Genomic DNA, 24,147 nt, shown 5'->3' on the forward strand with positions numbered 1-24,147 from the left:
TTCAGAGGAGTGTAAATAACACTAAAGTCAAATAAATGATGAGTAAAGCTGCAGCTCTTCCAGTACGCAGCGATCCAGTGAGGACAGCACACACAGAGCAGACAGACAGTCTACCTGGATGTCATGGATCAACTGTTGGTGCTGCTGCTGCTGCTGTGGAGCTCAGGTAGGACTCTGCTTTAAACATGATGTGTTACAGTTTTTCTCAATTGTTTACACAGAAATACTGGTACTTGACACACAATGACCACAACATGTAACTCATGCACCAACCCCCTGAACCAATTCTGCTAAATTACAAGCACAATTCCTGCTTTACACTCAAATTGCAGTTCTAAAACACACTTTTTTCAAAACACTACATACAATTCTCTGCATTTGGCACAATTTTCATGAAGAAAATCTCGTTTTCACAAGGAACACACTGTCATTCAAAATTCTAAAGTCAATTGCCCTACTATGCACACTGACTCATCACATGGTCAAACACCTGTCACACAGTGTAACAATTAGCAATCAGTTGATGCTTTTCATGGCTGGATTCGACATGCTAAGCGATATTTCCCCCGCTGCTTGGTCAGGGAAAACATTGCCTGTGATGTAGATGAGGTGCTGTGGCCAGACCGAAACAGAAGAGAGGATGCAGCATAGTTTTTTTTTTAGTTTTTTTTACTGTAACTGTATACAGTAAATTCTTCTGTACACTTATGTATGTACTGTCTGTAGTAAGTGTAACACTGAACAAAAAAAAGGCCTAAGTCATTATGATGAATGGAGAATAAGTGTTTTCCATTCATCATAGTGTTTTACATTGAGCACATCAGTGTTCAACTGGTTCTTATAAATGTCTATTCATATGATGGTTTGTGTGTGTCATTTGAAAACAAAATACCATTTTGAGAAGAAATAACATTGTTTTGAATGTAAAGTTTCATTTTGCAGGAGAATTGAGGGGTTTTGCCCATTGTGTGTGTGTTTTTTGATTTGTGTGTAGAGTTCTGAGAGTATGAGGCATGCTTTCAGAAAATGTGTGTAAACAATCGAGAAAAACTGTATTATTCACACATTTATATTGATCTTTAAATCAGAGAACAAACTGATCACACACACACACACCAAGGCTGTATTCTAACCCACATATTATACTAGTAGTACAACCTCATACTATACTAGTATTACGTACTGATTTGGCCAAAATGTAGCATGTAGAATGTGAACAAAAGCTAATCTACAGTATGCCAAAAATAACCCGATATCGTACTGAGAAGAGGAGAGGGAAGAGGAGAGGGAAGAGGAGATGGAAGAGGAGATGGAAGAGGAGAGAGAAGAGGAGAGAGAAGAGGAGAGAAGAGGAGAGAGAAGAGGAGAGAAGAGGAGAGAGAGGAGGAGAGAAGAGGAGACAGAAGAGGAGAGAGAAGAGGAGAGGGAAGAGGAGAGAGAATAGGAGAGAGAATAGGAGAGAGGAGGGAAGAAAAAACGGGAGAGACCATAGACATATCTACATAGACATACAGTATATACATAGACATGTAGACATAGACATACAGTATATACATAGACATGTAGACATAGACATACAGTATATACATACAAAGACATGTATACATAGACATACAGTATGTACATAGACATGTAGACATAGACATACAGTATATACATAGACATATATACTGTACATATACATATATCCATATATCCATAGACATGTATACATAGACATAGTGTATATACATAGGCATATATACATAGACATGTATACATAGACATGTATACATAGACATATATACATAGGCATGTATACATAGACATACAGTACATAGACAAATATACATAGACGCCACATTGAATCCTGGATCGTACCCGTATCCTGGACCCTATACAAGTGAACGGGGGAGCTGCTGTTTTTCTGGATAAAAAGCACTATAACGTCTACATTTCTCAACCAGTCGTTTTATATTCAAACGTTTATGATCTACGAGGAGTAATGTTAAGCTAAAGTTAATTTTTTTTTCATTTTCCCAAAGATTTTGGTGAAAAACTGTTAAATACGTTAACGTCACTGCCTCCGGTTCCTGGATCAGCGGTCTGTCCTTCGATATGGTGGGATTCAATCAATTATTAGGTCATTATTAAAAACTAGTACTATCATATCAGAAAAGAGACTCCATAAACTCCATAATCTTATACACACTTTATTCTGCTTTTAGACATAATTTACCACACCGCCCATCCGGAGTGGATCCTGAAATTAGCACCGCTATGTACTGAATTGAGAATCGATTATAAATATCTATTTTGAATCCACTCTTGAAATACTGAACGATTCACACCCATATTGTTCTGCATACTGCCGACTAAATGAACGATTAAATTTGCAGACTGTGAACACTCAACGAGACGCACGACGCACGACGCACGACGCACGACGCACGACGCACGACGCACGACGCACCTGTATCACCTGACTGACGGCCGGGCCGGTATCAAGGCACCCCGCCAGCGGCTACGTCGCATCTCCAAAAATGAACTTAAAACAATAAATATTTGTGTATTTTTACAGGACTCCAGGCTGAAGAAAACCACGCCTCAACAGGTAAATAAAAAAAGAGACAAAAATAAATAAAGTCAAGTCTCAGTTTCATCTTTTCTTAAATTAACTTCTTTTACTGGTGACTCTCTTGTTTCTGTTCAGAGTCCGTCAGGTTGGTGGGAGGAGACGGTAGCTGTGCAGGAACACTGGAGGTGAAACATCAGGGAGACTGGAGACCAGTGAGTGGCAGTTACTGGACCCTGAAGGACGCAGCTGTTGCCTGCAGACAGTTAGACTGTGGCTCTGCTGTTTCTGTCAAACAGAAAGAGGAGTCCTCATACAGATCTGTGTGGTGGATCATGTCTAACTGTGTTCATTCTAGATCTGCTCTGAGGAAGTGTGCAACATCAGATACTTCTTCCGCCATCCTGGATCTCACCTGCTCAGGTAAGCCCATCAGTGACATCATCGATGACATCATCCATGACAATAATCTTCCCAGGTTGACACACACACACAGGCATCAGCTAGAATCACAGCAGACTGTCTCTGGCAGGAGTCTGTTGATCTGCTGCCTCCGTAAATCAGGTGCTGAATGCACCAAGATATTAATCTGTAGATATATTGGTGTCGAAGTGAAAAAAGCAAACGCACCTATTTGGCAATATTTCAGATTTAAACCCAAATACTATGAGGGGACAATGACAATAAGGTTAATGAGCTAATCGCCGCAGGGAGGACGGAGCGGTCACAGCCGGTGTGTGCGGCGCAGCGGTGCTGGGTAGACCCCTACAGCCCCTCAGCAAAAGCTCCACTGGAGAGGCGAGACACACCGCCACCCGACGGTCAGCGCGCTACACATATTGACCGTCATCTTTTCTTGCAACACTGTATATATTGCCAAAGCATATTCAAATTATGAAAAATGTACATTAATTACATTTCATTAACATCAGTAAAATAAAATAGAAATCATAACGCTCCACAAGTCAAAAGTTGTTGGAACAACGATATCAACAGACTACAGCAGACAAACTAACAAACAATCAAACAACAACAAGGTGCAGACAGCTGTCCCTGTCCCTCAGTTTATGTCCCTGTCCCTGTCCCTGTCCCTGTCCCTGTCCCTGTCCCTGTCCCTCAGTTTATGGCAGACTGCTACCAGCTCACAGCTCTTAGTACTCACTCAGTCTGGCCTTTTTTCAAGGTTCTTCTTAAATGTAGATCAGTAACCATGCTCAAATAGTCTGCTGTGGTGTACTGTTGGTTTAGAGCCAGACAGCGCTGCATTCTGCTCTGTGCCTTTGTTTGTGTTTGCCAATAGGTGATGTAGTTTAGTTTTAACTGTGTTGTAATTCCGCTTCAGAGATGAAAAAATAGGTAGAAAAAATATGTATCTTTATAATTGTATTTCTCTTGTTCAAGACGTTTTTCTCTCTCTTAACAATCCAAATGTTTTGTGGTAAATCAGGAGCTCTTCTTTAGCATGTCTCCATGCTCTGTCTCTCTCTCTATTTTGTCTCCTATCATCTCTCCAGACTCTGTCAGGCTGGTGAATGGGACTAGTCTGTGCTCAGGCAGACTGGAGGTGAAGCCTAACCAGTCTAACCAGGGGTGGTCCTCAGTGTGTGAAGCTGACTTTGACCAGCAGGATGCAGAGGTGGTCTGTAGGGAGCTTGGCTGTGGGGCTCCTTCAGTCCTCCAGGGGGCGCTCTATGGAGAAGTGGAGGATCCAATGTGGACCAAAGAGTTCCACTGTGGAGGCAATGAGTCTGCTCTCCTGGACTGTAGAAGCTCTGGCTCAGATAGAAACACCTGCTCACCTGGCAAAGCTGTAGGACTCACCTGCTCAGGTAGAAGAGGAGCTGCAGCTCTGATCTGGTTCATTTCTGTTCTAATGAAACTCACTTTATTCTTTTACTGGTGACTCTCTTGTTTCTGTTCAGAGTCCGTCAGGTTGGTGGGAGGAGACAGTCGCTGTGCAGGAACACTAGAGGTGAAACATCAGGGAGACTGGAGACCAGTGAGTGGCTATTACTCAACTCTGAAGGAAGCAGCTGTTGCCTGCAGAGAGCTGGACTGTGGCTCTGCTGTTTCTGTAGGAGAGAGAATAGAGTCCTCATACAGATCTGTGTGGATGATCAGGTCTGACTGTGTTCAGTCTGGATCTTCTCTGAGGGACTGTGCAACATCAGCTTCCTCTCGATACATCCTGGATCTCACCTGCTCAGGTAAACCCATCAGTGACATCATCGATGACATCATCTATGACAATAATCTTCCCAGGTTGACACACACAGGCATCAGCTAGAATCACAGCAGACTGTCTCCAGCAGCCATGATGGAGTCTGTTGATCTGATGCCTCCATAAATCAGGTGCTGAATGCACCAAGATATATATCTGTAGATATATTGGTGTCGAAGTGAAAAAAGCAAACGCACCTATTTGGCAATATTTCAAATATAAACCCAAATACTATGAGGGGACAATGACAATAACGTTAATGAGCTAATCGCCGCAAGGAGGACGGAGCGGTCACAGCCGATGTGTGCGGCGCAGCGGCGCCGGGTAGACCCCTACAGCCCCTCAGCAAAAGCTCCACTGGAGAGGCGAGACACACCGCCACCCGACGGTCAGCGCGCTACACATATTAACCGTCATCTTTTCTTGCAACACTGTATATATTGCCAAAGCATATTCAAATGATGAAAAATGTACATTAATTACATTTCATTAACATCAGTAAAATAAAATAGAAATCATAACGCTCCACAAGTCAAAAGTTGTTGGAACAATGATATCAACAGGAAACAAAGCAAACTAACAAACAATCAAACAACAACAAGGTGCAGACAGCTGTCCCTGTCCCTCAGTTTATGTCCCTGTCCCTGTCCCTGTCCCTGTCCCTGTCCCTGTCCCTGTCCCTGTCCCTGTCCCTGTCCCTCAGTTTATGGCAGACTGCTACCAGCTCACAGCTCTTAGTGCTCACTCAGTCTGGCCTTTTTTCAAGGTTCTTCTTAAATGTAGATCAGTAACCATGCTCAAATAGTCTGCTGTGGTGTACTGTTGGTTTAGAGCCAGACAGCGCTGCATTCTGCTCTGTGCCTTTGTTTGTGTTTGCCAATAGGTGATGTAGTTTAGTTTTAACTGTGTTGTAATTCCGCTTCAGAGATGAAAAAATAGGTAGAAAAAATATGTATCTTTATAATTGTATTTCTCTTGTTCAAGACGTTTTTCTCTCTCTTAACAATCCAAATGTTTTGTGGTAAATCAGGAGCTCTTCTTTAGCATGTCTCCATGCTCTTTCTCTCTCTCTATTTTGTCTCCTATCATCTCTCCAGACTCTGTCAGGCTGGTGAATGGGACTAGTCTGTGCTCAGGCAGACTGGAGGTGAAGCCTAACCAGTCTAACCAGTGGTGGTCCTCAGTGTGTGAAGCTGACTTTGACCAGCAGGATGCAGAGGTGGTCTGTAGGGAGCTTGGCTGTGGGGCTCCTTCAGTCCTCCAGGGGGCGCTCTATGGAGAAGTGGAGGATCCAATGTGGACCAAAGAGTTCCACTGTGGAGGCAATGAGTCTGCTCTCCTGGACTGTAGAAGCTCAGACTCAGATAGAAACATCTGCTCACCTGGCAAAGCTGTTGGACTCACCTGCTCAGGTAGAAGAGGAGCTGCAGCTCTGATCTGGTTCATTTCTGTTCTAATGAAACTCACTTTATTCTTTTACTGGTGACTCTCTTGTTTCTGTTCAGAGTCCGTCAGGTTGGTGGGAGGAAACAGTCGCTGCGCAGGAACACTGGAGGTGAAACATCAGGGAGACTGGAGACCAGTGGGTGACTATTACTGGACCCTGAAGGAAGCAGCTGTTGCCTGCAGAGAGCTGGACTGTGGCTCTGCTGTTTCTGTAGGAGAGAGAATAGAGTCCTCATACAGATCTGTGTGGAGGATCATGTCTGACTGTGTTCAGTCTGGATCTTCTCTGAGGGACTGTGCAACATCAGCTTCCTCTGATTACATCCTGGATCTCACCTGCTCAGGTAAACCCATCAGTGGCATCATCGATGACATCATCTATGACAATAATCTTCCCAGGTTGACACACACAGGCATCAGCTAGAATCACAGCAGACTGTCTCCAGCAGCCATGATGGAGTCTGTTGATCTGCTGCCTCCGTAAATCAGGTGCTGAATGCACCAAGATATATATCTGTAGATATATTGGTGTCGAAGTGAAAAGCAAATGCGCCTATTTGGCAATATTTCAAATATAAACCCAAATACTATGAGGGGACAATGACAATAACGTTAATGAGCTAATCGCCGCAAGGAGGACGGAGCGGTCACAGCCGATGTGTGCGGCGCAGCGGTGCTGGGTAGACCCCTACAGCCCCTCAGCAAAAGCTCCACTGGAGAGGCGAGACACACCGCCACCCGACGGTCAGCGCGCTACACATATTGACCGTCATCTTTTCTTGCAACACTGTATATATTGCCAAAGCATATTCAAATGATGAAAAATGTACATTAATTACATTTCATTAACATCAGTAAAATAAAATAGAAATCATAACGCTCCGTAAGTCAAAAGTTGTTGGAACAACGATATCAACAGGAAACAAAGCAAACTAACAAACAAACAAACAACAACAAGGTGCAGACAGCTGTCCCTGTCCCTCAGTTTATGTCCCTGTCCCTGTCCCTGTCCCTGTCCCTGTCCCTGTCCCTGTCCCTGTCCCTGTCCCTCAGTTTATGGCAGACTGCTACCAGCTCACAGCTCTTAGTACTCACTCAGTCTGGCCTTTTTTCAAGGTTCTTCTTAAATGTAGATCAGTAACCATGCTCAAATAGTCTGCTGTGGTGTACTGTTGGTTTAGAGCCAGACAGCGCTGCATTCTGCTCTGTGCCTTTGTTTGTGTTTGCCAATAGGTGATGTAGTTTAGTTTTAACTGTGTTGTAATTCCGCTTCAGAGATGAAAAAATAGGTAGAAAAAATATGTATCTTTATAATTGTATTTCTCTTGTTCAAGACGTTTTTCTCTCTCTTAACAATCCAAATGTTTTGTGGTAAATCAGGAGCTCTTCTTTAGCATGTCTCCATGCTCTGTCTCTCTCTCTATTTTGTCTCCTATCATCTCTCCAGACTCTGTCAGGCTGGTGAATGGGACTAGTCTGTGCTCAGGCAGACTGGAGGTGAAGCCTAACCAGTCTAACCAGGGGTGGTCCTCAGTGTGTGAAGCTGACTTTGACCAGCAGGATGCAGAGGTGGTCTGTAGGGAGCTTGGCTGTGGGGCTCCTTCAGTCCTCCAGGGGGCGCTCTATGGAGAAGTGGAGGATCCAATGTGGACCAAAGAGTTCCACTGTGGAGGCAATGAGTCTGCTCTCCTGGACTGTAGAAGCTCAGACTCAGATAGAAACATCTGCTCACCTGGCAAAGCTGTAGGACTCACCTGCTCAGGTAGAAGAGGAGCTGCAGCTCTGATCTGGTTCATTTCTGTTCTAATGAAACTCACTTTATTCTTTTACTGGTGACTCTCTTGTTTCTGTTCAGAGTCCGTCAGGTTGGTGGGAGGAAACAGTCGCTGCGCAGGAACACTGGAGGTGAAACATCAGGGAGACTGGAGACCAGTGAGTGGCTATTACTCAACTCTGAAGGAAGCAGCTGTTGCCTGCAGAGAGCTGGACTGTGGCTCTGCTGTTTCTGTAGGAGAGAGAATAGAGTCCTCATACAGATCTGTGTGGGGGATCAGGTCTGACTGTGTTCAGTCTGGATCTTCTCTGAGGGACTGTGCAACATCAGCTTCCTCTGATTGCATCCTGGATCTCACCTGCTCAGGTAAACCCATCAGTGACATCATCTATGATAATAATGTACCCAGGTTGACACACACAGGCACCAGCTAGAATGGCAGCAGACTGTCTCCAGCAGCCATGATGGAGTTTGATGAGTATCGGCCTCAGTAAATCAGCTGCCGAATGCACCAATATTATTATTCTGTTTCCCATCCATCCCTCTGCCTCTCCTATTGACCTTCTTCATGAGTCTGACCCTTAAAGGCTATAACTGATAAGTTAAGAACAGCCTGGTCTCAGGAAATAGGTGAGGGCAAAGATGATTTGACCTGGGAGGCTATCCTGGTAAGGTCCACCACTCTTCTATTTGTGCCAGGCACAGGTTGATTCAGTGCAAAATGATCCAAAGGGCACACTGGAACAGGTGATAGCCCAGAGTCAACCCAAATATTGATCTAACATGTATCCGCCGCCACAGAGACCCTGCAAATCGAATTCAATATGTATTGGTCCTGTCCCTCCCTAACGGGAATCTGTATATAATACACTCTTTCAGGTGGCTATATCCCTCTTGAGCCTTCACCTGACGCTTCTTTATTTGGCGTCAAACTATTAGTGCACCGTTTTGTAATGCCGCTCCAAATTGACCTTCTTTGGTAAAGCCATGCTCACATTGTAGATAAGACAGACAGTTAGAGTATGAGGCAACAAAAGGATGATCCTTCTCCCAGTCTGAATAAAAATGTTTTTGATCTTTTGGCTTTCGATATTTGTGTTTTGAGCTAACTTAGCTAATCGATGGCATGAACCGTTCTAAACTTCTCCAGTCTGTCACTGTCAATGAGCAGTGAAAAGATGTGTCCTGATGATGAACTCATGTTGGAACTGTTCTGAGTCCAGTTTGAATCACTGAATTGTTGCTTCATGACATCTTTTTATTTAGCGTCTGGTGTCTTTTATCTCTCTCTATTTTATCTCCTATCATCTCTCCAGACTCTGTCAGGCTGGTGAATGGGATTAATCTGTGCTCAGGCAGACTGGAGGTGAAGTCTAACCAGTCTAACCAGGGGTGGTCCTCAGTGTGTGAAGCTGACTTCGACCAGCAGGATGCAGAGGTGGTCTGTAGGGAGCTTGACTGTGGGGCTCCTTCAGTCCTCCAGGGGGCGCTCTATGGAGAAGTGGAGGATCCAATGTGGACCAAAGAGTTCCAGTGTGGCGGAAATGAGTCTGCTCTCCTGGACTGTAGAAGCTCAGACTCAGATAGAAACAGCTGCTCACCTGGCAAAGCTGTTGGACTCACCTGCTCAGGTAGAAGAGGAGCTGCAGCTCTGATCTGGTTCATTTCTGTTCTAATGAAACTCACTTTATTCTTTTACTGACGACTCTCTTGTTTCTGTTCAGAGTCCGTCAGGTTGGTGGGAGGAGATAGTCGTTGTGCAGGTACACTGGAGGTGAAATATCAGGGAGACTGGAGACCAGTGAGGGACGGTATCTCTGCCTGGACCCTCAAGGAAGCAGCTGTTGCCTGCAGACACTTGGACTGTGGCCCTGCTGTTTCTGTAGGACGGAGAAATGAGTCCTCACTTAGATCTGTGTGGTGGATCAGGTCTGACTGTGTTCAGTCTGGATCTTCTCTGAGGGACTGTGCAACATCAGATTCCTCTCTCTACATCCTGGATCTCACCTGCTCAGGTAAGCCCATCAGTGACATCATCTATGACAGTAATGTTTCCAGTATGTCCCTTCCTCCGTCACAGTGACAATCGGTGGTTTCCATTGGACTGAACTGTAAAGTCATCTAGGACAATGACATCGTAAAGTGTAGAGAAGTGTATAGCAAGCCGTTTTAACATTTAATAGCTCAGCTTGACTATCCAGAATTAACATCAGAGATACCTACAACTACATTTTGGCTAGTCGTATTTACATTGTGACTAGTCAGAATTTTTTTTACCAGATATCTACGTATAACGTCGTTGTGACGAGTCAAAACGACAGTTAGAGATATCTGGAATTCAGTTCTGACTATCCTAAATTACAGTTACAGATATCTCAAACCTCATTATAACTAGTCAGAATTGTTGTCATGACGTTGCTCATTAAGGCTTCCCATTGGATATCAGCCCAACAGAGCATCTGAACAGTGTTAGCAGAAGCCTTTGCTAACTTGGATAGTTCGGTTAAGCGTGAAAGATATTCACAGTTTCAAACTTCCCGGATCAATAACTCATAAGAGAAACATAGTTAAAACACCAACAAGGGCTCTTTCTAACCGTAGTAAGGTAGTCAACGAGCTACAGCCTCGTTTTAATCACAACGAGCCCTCCTCCGAGCTGGACACATGACATTGGTCTCTATGTTCTCTATGCACCTGTCTGTCTGTAGGCCTTTCCCATTTCCCAGTTTGTACATCCTCGATTCCTTTCCTCGCCTCGCGTCTTAGTCCCGCCCATGAAAGATGCGAGCTGAGGAGGCGAGGTAGAGACGCGAGGAGAGAGGAGTTGGATTTTACTTAATTTTGTACTTAAGGATTTTTTTTATTTCTTAAGAATTTGACTTAATTTTGTACTTAAGGAATTTTCGTATTTAATGAGAATTTTACTTTATTTTGTACTTATGGAATTTTCTTATTTCATAATAGAGGACAGGAGGAAGGACTGATACTGACTGATGGAGGACAGAGGACAGGAGGATTTTGTGTCTTTTGAATAAATGGCTACTTTTTCAGTCATATATTTTCATCATTCAAGTTTTATTAAAATTATTGTTATAATATCGTATATAGATCAAGAACCCAATATCGTGTATCGTGAGCTGAGTGAATCGCCACATCCCTAATACATATATATACTGTATATACATACCTTTACATACAGTACAGTATATACATATATACAAATATAAACATACATAATATATAACATACATACATATACACACTATACTGTATATATATATATATATATATATATATATGAATACAGGTATATTCAGACAGACAGGACAGACATTAAAGCATGTAAACATGTTCTAGTAGACACCCAAAATACAAGTACGTGAACGGAAAAAAGAGCATGATATGTCCCCTTTAATTCTTTGTGGCATACAGTACATTCAACCTCAGGGATGCTGGTCCATATTGACATGATGGCATCACACAGTTGCTAGCACATCCACGATGTGACTCTCCTGTTCCTCCACATCCCAAAGCTGTTCTATTGGATTGAGATCTGGTGACAGACTGGGAGTACAATGAACTCATTGTCATGTTCAATAAACCAGTTTGAGATGATTTGAGCTTGTGACATGGTGCGTTGTTCTGCTGGAAGTAGCCATCAGTGGTCATAAAGGGATGGACATGGTCAGCAACAATATTCATTTGGTAGCATGTGTTGACTTATTTCAACAGTCATGCTGATGGGGTTGACCGTTTGTCTCTTGTAAACAGTAAATGCTTTGACAAACCACAAGGATGGCGTTTCATTTTGTCTTTCACTTTAATACAATATCAGCAGCACAGTAGAAACATTATATACAATACAGTCAATACCATCTGGCACATATTGTGACTCAACTAGGGTAATAATGCGACGACCTTTTGCCAGTCAGGTGGGCAAAAGCCTAGTTTACCATTCAGGATCGGATCAACACTGCGCTGCAGAACTTAGAGACCCGGCTTCATGTGTCCAGGTATGAAGGCAGTCATGTGATGTTTCGCAGGTGGTAGAAGGCACATGTTACACAGAAAGTTATCTGGGGGGGGGGGGGGGGGGTTACTTGATGTTGCGAAATATGCGGCGAGCGTGACTGGTTTTCATGGCGGCCAGAGCGGCCTCCAGTGTGGAGATGAGGTGCAGGAGGGTACTGGGGTCTGTCTGGAGAACCTTCTTGCTGTGGTCACTGTGGCCCGTCAGGAGCAGACGCATCGTCAGCGTGGGAATGACCAGCTGACGGACTGGACGACTCGCCAACTGGCAGGAAGGAGTGGGGGAAACCACAATAAGAAGTGACGGAGAAACATATAGAAGAAGAAGTTCAAATCTGAACATTGGTAAACAGAACCTTTACAGCTCCAAGTGCCAAAAACACAACATATATGAGCACACATATTTTTTCAGTTTGTAGTGTACCCTGACTTCCTCCTTTCCTAATTTCATACCTGCAGGCTCGCAAGTTCTGATGGCGGAAAGTGATTCGATAATTGATCAGTTTAAAATTACTATGAGGAACTATCATTTTGTGTTGGTTTTGGCGGTCCCTGTGGACAAAAGCGGTAGTGTTTCCGAGCACCAGAGTCCCATTAGAAAACCTCTCATTTTACTGCAGCAGAGTCTGACAGTCTGCCCCGCTCAGTCCTGGTTCTGGTTCTCCCGTGCCTCCCTTCCCTCCAGCGGGCCCAGTACGGCCTGGGCCTCCAGCAGCGTGGTGTCGGCTCCCGGTGGAGCAGCGAGGTGAAGCTCTGCTCCTGGCCGAAGGAAGAGCCGCTGCTCCCGGGTGCGGAGCTCTCCACCTCCCGCTGGAGCTCCGACTGCAGGTCGCTGCCGGAGGCCCCGCTGGAGTCTGAGCTGAAGGAGTTTCTGGTCAACCTGCGTGATTTCGCCTGATTTCAACGGAATCTGACCCCGGTGGCACCGATGACGAGCATTAAGAATAACTATATAGAAACAGACAGTCTTCTCTCTGGTGGTCTCGTTTACTAGGTACAGGCCATATAGAGGCATCAGGATTAAACTGAGACGGTTTCGTCACCAGTTAAAAGTTCCTCACAGTAACTTTGATGAACAAACACAATCACACATAAAAAGATTGCACATAGCTGAATATAAAAAACATATTTAGCACATTTTCCACTTGAATCCACAGCAGTTTAACAGTAATCTATATACACACACACACCTGTACATCCAGTCTCCATTCCAGGTTGTGATAGGCAGGCAAGTTGGAGGGTAGCTGGCTCAGGATGCTGCGGATCTGACTGTGGTGTTGCAGGTAGAGCTGCAACATAAACCCACACACACTCAGCTGGAGAGCAGGGAACTGTCACTCAAAGAGTACACTGCAAATCACCTCAGATCAATAAAACACAGTCAAAGTCACCTGTAAGAGGATCTGGTTAAGCTCTTCACCGAAGCCCAAAACCAACACTGAGTCCAGGAAATCCACTTCAGAGATCTACGCGCACGCACACACACACACACACACACACACACACACACACACACACACACACACACACACAGAGAAAAGATGACTCAATATTTGGATGTATGTATAATGTACAATAAGTCATGTGTAGGTTATCAAACAGAATCATTTCTTGGGTGTAATGCAAGTTAAGAGAGTGTTTATGGAAGAAGTGTTCAATGTGGTTAGAATTTAGAGAGCAGTGTGGTCGCTGTTAACGGCAGTAACCCGCTGTTAACGACGGTAACCCGCTGTTAACGGCGGGTTACTGTCAGTTACCCGCCGTTTACGACAGTAACGACAGTAACCCGCTGTTAACGGCAGTAACGGCAGTAACCCGCTGTTAACGGCAGTAACGACAGTAACCCACTGTTAACGACAGTAACCCGCTGTTAACGGGTGTTAACTGATGAAAACGCCTATGGTGCGTGCATATTAGTGCGTGCCCGTGCGGTACACTTAAAGGGACTATTTGTAACTTTCAGAAATGCTTGTTAACAGCGACACCTGTGGCTGTTAAGTCAACGAAAGTCAGCGTCCTGTTGCTCGCGCTTGCTCGCTCTAAATATACCTGAACGAGCATCGCTCAAAACAGTGAGGCGACACACGTCAGCTAAAACCACAATATTACTCTATATTTCACCTGCTTGGCAGTAATGTTAGCTGACCAGACGAAGGTCTCTCCATGAATCAATGCTGATCCTAGTGTTGGCTTTTCCTGCCTCAGCGCAGGCTGAGGCAGCGGGGCTCCACAGATAGTAACGTTATCGCCTCCGCCCGCGGCCGGAGAGAGCAGGGAGACATCGGCACCCGGTCGGTAACGAGACGATAATGTTTCTCGCTGCGGAGCTCAGTCACTTCACAAGACACGGGAAACCTCTGTTGGTCTGGAGGAGCTGCAGCAGTTATTTCTGCACAAACGTCCACTGTACATTCACTAGATATTCTCAGAGCTACTAACTCTCCTGCAGTGTGGAGTGCGCGCGCGTTCACGTCTAGAGGTGGAGTGAGTACGCGAGAACGCGCGCAGTGTCTGAGTGAAGGCAAGCAGGCAGAGGAGCAGAGGCTCCGGCCACACGCGAGCGCGCATATGCCAGCGCACATGTGTCCCAACCCGGTACATTTATACGCTTAAAAAGTTACAAACAGTCCCTTTAAGTGTCCCGGTTTGGGGGTTTGAAAATATGGTCACTGTATGGTCACTGTAGATATAAGAGAATATAGCAGGCTGAGTTTCACCACTGCTCATTTTAGGAAGAAGCAAGCCAGAAGCAAGAAAACATCTTCTCTGTTTAGATTATCAAACGGACAATGAACCATAGAGGTTTGTTTCTGGATTCTGGCTGCTAGCGTTAACGTTAGCTAGCGTTAGCACCATGGCACATGCAATGGCAGCTGCATGTGGACAATGAACCTGATCTGTGGAGAGGACCGTCAGAGTAGTGTAGACAATGTCAAACAATCTTTATGAACCTCTGCCATGTCAAACACAGAGAGAAGTGTCCCAGTGTGTGTGAGTCACCATGTGTTTGGAGCTCTCGGTCATCAGGAACATCAGGCCTTCCACTCCATGCTGCACCATTTCCACAGGAACACACAGCTTCCCTGCAAGCAGAGGCTCATTATGCTTTTACTCTGACATCCTGGCAGGTGGTACAGTTCATGCTGCAAGTAGGTAGCATGTCCTAATGAATACTAACGACTAATAATAATGAACTTAAACCACCCCTATAATCATGGGATGTATTGGTTAGTCAACACATAAATCAAACCAGATTAATATGAGTCCACCAACACCACAGTGTGGACTAGTGCTGTTAGCAGCAGTCGGAGTGGACCAATCAGCTGCTTGGTAAGGAGGATGTAATGAAAGCTGTGTTCTTACTGGCTGCTCCCTCATAGATCTTGGGACTGGTTCCTCTCCTTAAGAACTCCAGCGCGATGCGACCAAACTCTCCAACCACTGAGGACAAAAGACACGTGGACACATATGCTCAGTTTAATACAGGATTATATATATATAGAAGTGAGAGACTCTTCTGGTATTTATGCAATGATCCAATGATTCACACAGAAACAGCACCTGACAAACAAGAGACGTACGTGGACCTTCAACCAGAGACGGGTCACCGCCATTATCAAGAACAAATGTTCCTTTGGTGTCAGCCACATGCAGAGGGCTGCTTTGCTACTCCAACTGGTTTGACTGGTAGTGTAGAGAGTATCACACAGTGTCCAATGTCTCTGACCGTCTCAGTTTAATATTACACTTCCATGGATTGCACAAGGGACGTAACAATGAAGAAAATTTAAAATAACTATGTCATAACAGTGGCACATAACAGCAGTAAATCACTGAGCGGTGCTAACTGACAACTAAGAAACATACTGTACATAAAGTCACATAATAAATAAGAGTAGTTTACCTACTTTTACTTAGGTCATGTATCTGAATCTTTCTTCCACTACTGTGTACTATAAATGATAACTATAATGTGGTAGTTGTGAGTTAGCCTGACGTCCCCCTTATGGCAGGACAGAGAGCAGGCCTCCCCTCAGTGTCCACAGAGACGGCTGTAGTTGGTCTCATGCTCCTTCTCTCATCACTATTAATAATAATATAATAATATAATCACATCTGACTGACTTCCTATGACTGATGTGATGATTATGATAGTGTTATTAGGTCGGGGCATTTCCATCCACCTGTTCTATGCACATTTTCAATTCACGCACAAAACAACCTGAGTGAAAACAGCAAACATTCGAGAAGAAAATCTGGACCGGCCGACACATGTTCCTGTTTGGCTCGCCACCGGACCAACCTACAGCTGGGCAGTAGCATTTCCTTTAAAGTGGCAGTAGGCAGTATATTTTTGGCATCATTGGGCAAAAGTTCCATAACAACCTTTCAGCATATTGTAATTCAAGTGTTCTGAGAGATAACTAGACTTCTGCTCCTCCTCATGGCTCTGCTTTCAGGCTTTTGTAAATCTAGCCTGTGATGGGAGACTTTGACCAATCACATGTCATTTCAGAGAGAGAACGTTCCTATTGGCTGTGCTCCGGTCATGTGACCAGAATTTGTCGTTCCTTCAACAGATTTCACAATGACGGCCAAACTCACAAACTCTCATTTTACAGCTAAACCGTGCACTACAAGATGATTCTGAAAACATTTGAGGATAGAAATAGGCATTAACGTAACAGAATATTGATTCATATTTGATCAGCGCTGCCTAGTTTGACCGTTTGGTCGGAGTTGGCGAGTGATTGACAGCCGGCTCTCATAGACGGCAGCTGGACAGCAGACCTCAGATCAGCTCTTACTGCTTGTTTTCCTCCGGTCTGTGAAATCTTGCAGATGCCGTTAGGAGAACCAGAGGACACCGGAGGACACAGAGGAACATGATTTTTTTCAGGTTACCTGTTTCATGTACTACTGTCACGATATAGCAACCGTTGTATAAAAATAACTTTTTTAATCATATTTGCTCCAATCTCGCCTACTTCAGCTTTAAGCCCGCCACCCAGCCTTCGCTCCAGCCTCGGTCTGGGTCTCATTCACATGAACGAATGAAGGGAAATAACTCTGGATTCAGCTATTAGTGTATTTTACAACTTTTAGGACCTAATGATTTAAATAAGGACTATTACAGTGTCCGGTGCTCTTGTATGGCTCAGAAACATGGCGAACAACAAAAACATCTCTCAAACAAATCCAGTCCTTTATCAACAGATGCCTAAGACAGATCCTACACATAACCTGGCCAAACACCATCAGCAACATCATCAGACTATGGGAAGCAACAAGACAGGGGCTGTTTTCGAAACCGCATACTATACTAGTAGTACGTACTGATTTGGCCAAAATGTAGTATGTAGTATGCAGTATGCGAACAAAAGCAAAATCTACAGTATGCCAGAAATACCCGGATGACGTACTGATTTGGAAAAATTCTCCAGTATGCATCGGACCAGTCTATCTCGCCTACTGTATCCCACAATGCAAAGCGGCGGAACAGCACAGGCTACGGGTATAAAAACAGCAGCCAAAAGCTGCTCTTTTTTTACGTTTTCTGTAGCCATTTCAACACTAAATTCACTTCTGAAAGTTTTTGAGGCGAGAAATCAACTGTGTAGATTATTAATATCGGCAGTTTTACGAAGTTAGATGGCGAATCGAACATTTGTTCCACCGTTGTCGGAGTTTAGAAGCTCCACAGAATACCGTGACAGCCAGCGAGCGCCTGCCCGGGTCGCTGCCAGCAAGCCGGGTAGTCACGCTCAGAGACCGCTATGAGCTGCTGGAGCTCTCTAGAGACCGGTCTGTAGACGAGAGGCTTTGATTTCCTTGTTGACGGATAGTTTGTTTAAATATCACAACACAGATGTCCATTATAACTTAACAGGAACCTGTGTTTATTTGCCTTTTTTCGAGTTAAAAAGCTCCACAATCACCCGCGGGCGTAGCTCGCTGGAGAGCCGGCCAGTGACGCTCACAGAGCGGCTGCAGAGCAGCAGAGTGGCGAGAGAAGATGAGAGGAGAGGAAGAGGAGAGAGAAGAGGAGAGGAGAGAGAAGAGGAGAGGGAAAGAGCAGCTTCTGACGGGGCAGAGAGATTCCTGCTGAGACAACATGACACTTTTTTAACATTTCTCTAATATCTGGAGGGAGATCAGTCCTTTTGCTGTAACTGAAAAAGCAGTTTGAGTAAAGTAAACGTTGTGGATGAATGTTTTATATTTCCCGTCTCTCCTCGTTGATGATCCTGTTTGTCGGACTTCTTTATGAGCTGTCAGAATAAATAGTTTAAACCTGCAGTATCTTATAAAGTAAACAAGCACAACATAAACAACAAAATCAAAGTTGTATTTTTTGATAATATTGTAATAGTGGTACAAGTTAGTTTTTTTGTCCTGTGCTTTAAGAGCTGGTTTGAAGGCTTAGGCCTCGTCTAGCATACTGCTAAATACATCACTTTAATGGTACGTGTCCACAGGCTCCGTGCTTTCCACGCTCCCCATTCATTGTCTATGCAAGCAGCCGCGCAATGCATTCCGGTAGCGTGGCGTCGCGATTCGAGAGACTAGGCGTGCAGGAAGCCCGCTCCTCATTTGCATAAAGTTGAAGTCCTGGCTACTTTATGCAAATCACGGGCGTCCGACGCGACTCGCCGCCTCTCGAAACTCCCGAAGATCTTTTAAAATAAACGTTGTCGATCCAAAATAAAGACATATTCAGCAACTGCATGGCTTATTTCTCGCCTCAAATGTTTTCAGAAACACATTTCGGTGAACTATTTTCGTGAAATAAGAGAAGAAAGTTTCCAAACGAGCCTCCATACTGGTTCCGGTTTGAAGCAGCAGCCAACAGCGGGAAAGCGTTCGTCCAATCAGGAGCCGAGTGCCTTGTTTCTAGGGCAGCCCACCAAGCGTCCAATGTTGGGAAGCGTCGCGTCGCCTCGCGATAAAAAACGCACCTGTGGACACGTACCATAACTTTCACATACTGCATACTACTCAGGAACGCAGTATGCAGTATGTACTGCATACTGCATACTGCGCTCCTGAGTAGTATGCAGTATGCGGTTTCGAATACAGCCAAGAACTCATCGATACCCAGATCAGGGAGAGGAAATGGACTTGGATTGGTCATCACGTGAGACACCACGTGATACCAACATCAGTATACTATTGGCTTGTTAGAAATGGGAACCAAACATTCATTTTGAACCCATCAAACATATTATAATGATTCATTCACAATCATTATTTCTTTTTGAGGAAAAAGTCATACTTTTATTCTGTGGATGTATTATTGTCTAAAAATTATTCGTTTACATAAAAATGTTATTAATAAGACCTTTAAATAGCAGTAAAAACAGTAAAAACAGTAAACTCACGTCTCAGATCAGAGTCCTGCTAATCATCCGGGTCTCTCCCGCGTAACGTACACTAAATGCCCCCCCACTAGTATGTAGTATGTTAGTATGTTGGTGTTAACATAGCATGTTAGCATGCAGAGGTGTACAGTCAGCTGACAGTCAGCCGTTAACTGTTACAGCAGCCAACACGTTGTCACGGTTACTGATCCAAGACCAGCTACTGACCTGCTGCATCAACCTTCGGCAGGAAGGAGAGGTGCTCTTTATGGTCCTCAGACAGAACCAGCAGCATCCTGAAGAACCGGCAGAGCCCCGAACAACCGGCGGAGTCCTGAACAACAGTCAGTCCGGAACAGTCGGCAACAGAACCCTGAACCAGGCCTATAGCAGAAGGCTGGGACCAGACAGGGTCCCGGGTCTCGGGGTCTGACACCTGCGCAGTGTAACTGGAGCTGCGCGTTGCTATTGGCTCAATTTCAGCCGGTACAGACCAGGTTCTACTGCGCATGTGTTGTACCCCGAAGATATGACGCGTTGATGACGCGGGGCCCAGCCTCCTTTCTATAGGCCTCGTCCTGAAACCGGAAGAGCAGCTGGCCCGCAGCTTTTCTTCTTCTGTGGTGTTTTCAGCATTGCTGCCCTCTACTGGACCGGACCAGGACCAGGACCAGTACCGGTCCGCTACTCATGACTGTGATGTGGGCAGAAGAAGTTATACAAAGTGTTCAATATTAATATAAATGAGACGTTACAAAATGAAAAATCATATGAAAAAATATAGAACCTTGATATTGTGAAAAAACAAATGCGTTTTTATACAATAAACTGGGGAAAAAAAGTTCGGAAACTTATGTTTGGTGGATTATTTCTCTGTTACAATGCTAATTGTCATTGTATTTTACATCGTTGGAAAGCCTGTTTATTTACCTTTGCAATGATGTCCAACTTGAAAGGATCATGCATTTGTGGGATGAGCAGCACAGCTGATTATGTGGGTAGCGCCAAAGAAAAATTTGCCAAAATGCTCCGCCAATGGTAAACAAGTTGGACATCATTGTGAAGGTAAATAAACAGGCTTTCCAACGAGGTAAAATACAATGCCAATTAGCATTGTAACAACAGAGAAATAATCCACCAAACCAAGTTTCCGAACTTTTTTCCCCAGTATATATATATATATTTCAATCAGGAGAGACTCGTATGAATTGAATGGTGATTTGTTACAAAGTGCACGAATTATGAATAGTAACATTCTTTGGCGATTTAAACCCACAATGGTCACTGAAATAACTTGAAACTGACAAAAGTAATAATAAATAAAAATTTACTGAAAATTAACTAATGAAAATCAGATATTGTTTTTGAATTGTGGTTCAACAGAATCATTTTAAAAAACAAACTAATGAAACTGGCCTGGACAAAAATGATGGTACCCCTAGAAAAGATGTAAAATAATGTGACCATAGGGACATGTTAAACTAAGGTGTGTCCTGTAAATAGCATCACAGGTATCTTCAAACTTGTAATCAGTCAGTCTGCCTATTTAAAGGGTGAAAAGTAGTCACTGTGCTGTTTGGTATCATGGTGTGTACCACACTGAACATGGACCACAGAAAGCTAAGGAGAGAGTTGTCTCAGGAGATCAGAAAGAACATTATAGACCTTCATGTTAAAGGTAAAGGCTATAAGACCATCTCCAAGCAGCTTGATGTTCCTGTGACTACAGCTGCACATATTATTCAGAAGTTTAAGGTCCATGGGACTGTAGCCAACCTCCCTGGACGTGGCCGCAAGAGGAAAATAGATGACATATTGAAGAGACGGATAATACGAATGGTAACCAAAGAGCCTAGAACAACTTCCAAAGAGATTAGAGGTGAACTCCAAGGTCAAGGTACATCAGTGTCAGATCGCACCATCCGTCACTGTTTGAGCCAAAGTGGACTTAATGGAAGACGACCCAGGAGGACACCAAATCATAAAAAAGCGAGACTGGAATTTTCCAAAATGCATATTGACAAGCCACAAAGCTTCTGGGAGAATGTCCTTTGGACAGATGAGACAAAACTGGAGCTTTTTGGCAAGTCACATCAGCTCTATGTTCACAGACGAAGAGATGAAGCATCCAAAGAAAAGAACACTGTACCTAATGTGAAACATGGAGGAGGCTCGGTTATGTTATGGGGCTGCTTTGTTGCATCTGGCACAGGGTGTCTTGAATCTGTGCAGGGTGCAATGAAATCTCAAGACTATCAAGGCATTCTGGAGTGAAATGTGCTGCCCAGTGTCAGAAAGCTTGGTCTCAGTTGCAGGTCATGGGTCCTCAAACAGGATAATGACCCAAAACACAGCTAAAAACACCCAAGAATGGCTAAGAACAAAACATTGGACTATTCTGAAGTGGCCTTCTATGAGCCCTGATCTAAATCCTATTGAACATCTGTGGAAGGAGCTGAAACATGCAGTCTGGAGAAGGCACCCTTCAAACCTGAGACAGCTGGAGCAGTTTGCTCAAGAGGAGTGGGCCAAAATACCTGTCGACAGGTGCAGAAGTCTCATTGAGAGTTACAGAAATCACTTGATTGCATTGTACCCTTTCTTTAACGGAAGGGTACCAACAATTTTGTCCACGTCTGTATATATATGAAGCTTATGCGTAAATTCAGTCAGGAAGACTAGGGGTGCAATCTCATTCATTCTCATTCATTCTGGGTCTCTCTCATGGGCTATTAATATGTCAGCTGATTATGGGCGTCTCTCTTTTCAGTGACCAATCAGATCTTGCCGTATCTCCCTAAACAAATCACATTGCTGCTGTCAAAAGTTTAAAAACCGTTCTCCTCTATGCTGTTTTCAGTGTCAGTATTCAGCACAAACGGATGCGACCCTCCGCCACCCCATCACCTCCAGATTCATCACATCAGAGTACTCCTGCTCCACTTCATTCATCAGATCTGCATCAATCTTCACTACCACCATCACCAGTGTCTAGACCCGGGCGAATAATCCTAAATCCTACTACAGCCTCACTTCCCCCTTATTATTTCACATTGGGTCTTAATCGCCAAAGAATGTTACTATTCATAATTCGTGCACTTTGTAATAAATCACCATTCAATTCATACGAGTCTCTCCTGATTGAAATATATATATATATACTGGGAAAAAAAGTTCGGAAACTTGGTTTGGTGGATTATTTCTCTGTTGTTACAATGCTAATTGGCATTGTATTTTACCTCGTTGGAAAGCCTGTTTATTTACCTTCACAATGATGTCCAACTTGTTTACCATTGGCGGAGCATTTTGGCAAATTTTTCTTGGGCGCTACCCACATAATCAGCTGTGCTGCTCATCCCTGTGCCAGATGCAACAAAGCAGCCCCATAACATAACCGAGCCTCCTCCATGTTTCACATTAGGTACAGTGTTCTTTTCTTTGGATGCTTCATCTCTTCGTCTGTGAACATAGAGCTGATGTGACTTGCCAAAAAGCTCCAGTTTTGTCTCATCTGTCCAAAGGACATTCTCCCAGAAGCTTTGTGGCTTGTCAATATGCATTTTGGAAAATTCCAGTCTCGCTTTTTTATGATTTGGTGTCCTCCTGGGTCGTCTTCCATTAAGTCCACTTTGGCTCAAACAGTGACGGATGGTGCGATCTGACACTGATGTACCTTGACCTTGGAGTTCACCTCTAATCTCTTTGGAAGTTGTTCTAGGCTCTTTGGTTACCATTCGTATTATCCGTCTCTTCAATATGTCATCTATTTTCCTCTTGCGGCCACGTCCAGGGAGGTTGGCTACAGTCCCATGGACCTTAAACTTCTGAATAATATGTGCAGCTGTAGTCACAGGAACATCAAGCTGCTTGGAGATGGTCTTATAGCCTTTACCTTTAACATGAAGGTCTATAATGTTCTTTCTGATCTCCTGAGACAACTCTCTCCTTAGCTTTCTGTGGTCCATGTTCAGTGTGGTACACACCATGATACCAAACAGCACAGTGACTACTTTTCACCCTTTAAATAGGCAGACTGACTGATTACAAGTTTGAAGATACCTGTGATGCTATTTACAGGACACACCTTAGTTTAACATGTCCCTATGGTCACATTATTTTACATCTTTTCTAGGGGTACCATCATTTTTGTCCAGGCCAGTTTCATTAGTTTGTTTTTTAAAATGATTCTGTTGAACCACAATTCAAAAACAATATCTGATTTTCATTAGTTAATTTTCAGTAAATTTTTATTTATTATTACTTTTGTCAGTTTCAAGTTATTTCAGTGACCATTGTGGGTTTAAATCGCCAAAGAATGTTACTATTCATAATTCGTGCACTTTGTAACAAATCACCATTCAATTCATACGAGTCTCTCCTGATTGAAATATATATATATATACTGGGGAAAAAAGTTCGGAAACTTGGTTTGGTGGATTATTTCTCTGTTGTTACAATGCTAATTGGCATTGTATTTTACCTCGTTGGAAAGCCTGTTTATTTACCTTCACAATGATGTCCAACTTGTTTACCATTGGCGGAGCATTTTGGCAAATTTTTCTTTGGCGCTACCCACATAATCAGCTGTGCTGCTCATCCCACAAATGCATGATCCTTACAAGTTGGACATCATTGCAAAGGTAAATAAACAGGCTTTCCAACGATGTAAAATACAATGACAATTAGCATTGTAACAGAGAAATAATCCACCAAACACAAGTTTCCGAACTTTTTTTCCCCAGTTTATTGTAACTATATGAAA

General features: G+C 43.8%; 2 protein-coding genes across 5 annotated transcripts; one reads left to right on the top strand and one right to left on the bottom strand.

Moving 5' to 3' along the window:
- Positions 1 to 8: 8 nt before the first annotated feature.
- LOC141768349 (scavenger receptor cysteine-rich type 1 protein M130-like) lies at positions 9 to 11,610 on the top strand. Of its 4 annotated transcripts, XM_074636576.1 has the most exons (14): positions 22 to 166; positions 2,025 to 2,122; positions 2,379 to 2,480; positions 2,561 to 2,593; positions 2,693 to 2,977; positions 4,069 to 4,383; positions 4,477 to 4,761; positions 5,873 to 6,187; positions 6,281 to 6,565; positions 7,669 to 7,983; positions 8,077 to 8,361; positions 9,312 to 9,626; positions 9,720 to 10,010; positions 10,960 to 11,610. In XM_074636576.1, the coding sequence occupies exons 2-14, from the start codon at positions 2,098 to 2,100 to the stop codon at positions 10,977 to 10,979; spliced, it is 2,871 nt and encodes a 956-aa protein (XP_074492677.1). In that variant the 5' UTR covers positions 22 to 166; positions 2,025 to 2,097; the 3' UTR covers positions 10,980 to 11,610. The 4 variants fall into 4 exon arrangements, with proteins under 4 accessions (XP_074492678.1, XP_074492676.1, XP_074492679.1 ...); XM_074636575.1 differs by lacking the exon at positions 2,025 to 2,122 and having other exon boundaries at positions 17 to 166; XM_074636577.1 differs by lacking the exons at positions 2,025 to 2,122; positions 2,379 to 2,480 and having other exon boundaries at positions 9 to 166.
- Positions 11,611 to 11,796: 186 nt separating this feature from the next.
- On the bottom strand, positions 11,797 to 19,864 carry commd2 (COMM domain containing 2). Its single transcript, XM_074636579.1, has 6 exons — positions 19,614 to 19,864; positions 15,388 to 15,465; positions 15,025 to 15,107; positions 13,416 to 13,490; positions 13,215 to 13,313; positions 11,797 to 12,289 (listed from the first exon to the last, which is right to left on the bottom strand). The coding sequence occupies exons 1-6, from the start codon at positions 19,678 to 19,680 to the stop codon at positions 12,092 to 12,094; spliced, it is 600 nt and encodes a 199-aa protein (XP_074492680.1). The 5' UTR covers positions 19,681 to 19,864; the 3' UTR covers positions 11,797 to 12,091.
- Between the last annotated feature and the right edge of the window lie 4,283 nt (positions 19,865 to 24,147).

Source organism: Sebastes fasciatus, chromosome 5, assembly GCF_043250625.1.
Source record: "Sebastes fasciatus isolate fSebFas1 chromosome 5, fSebFas1.pri, whole genome shotgun sequence".
NCBI lineage: Eukaryota > Metazoa > Chordata > Actinopteri > Perciformes > Sebastidae > Sebastes > Sebastes fasciatus.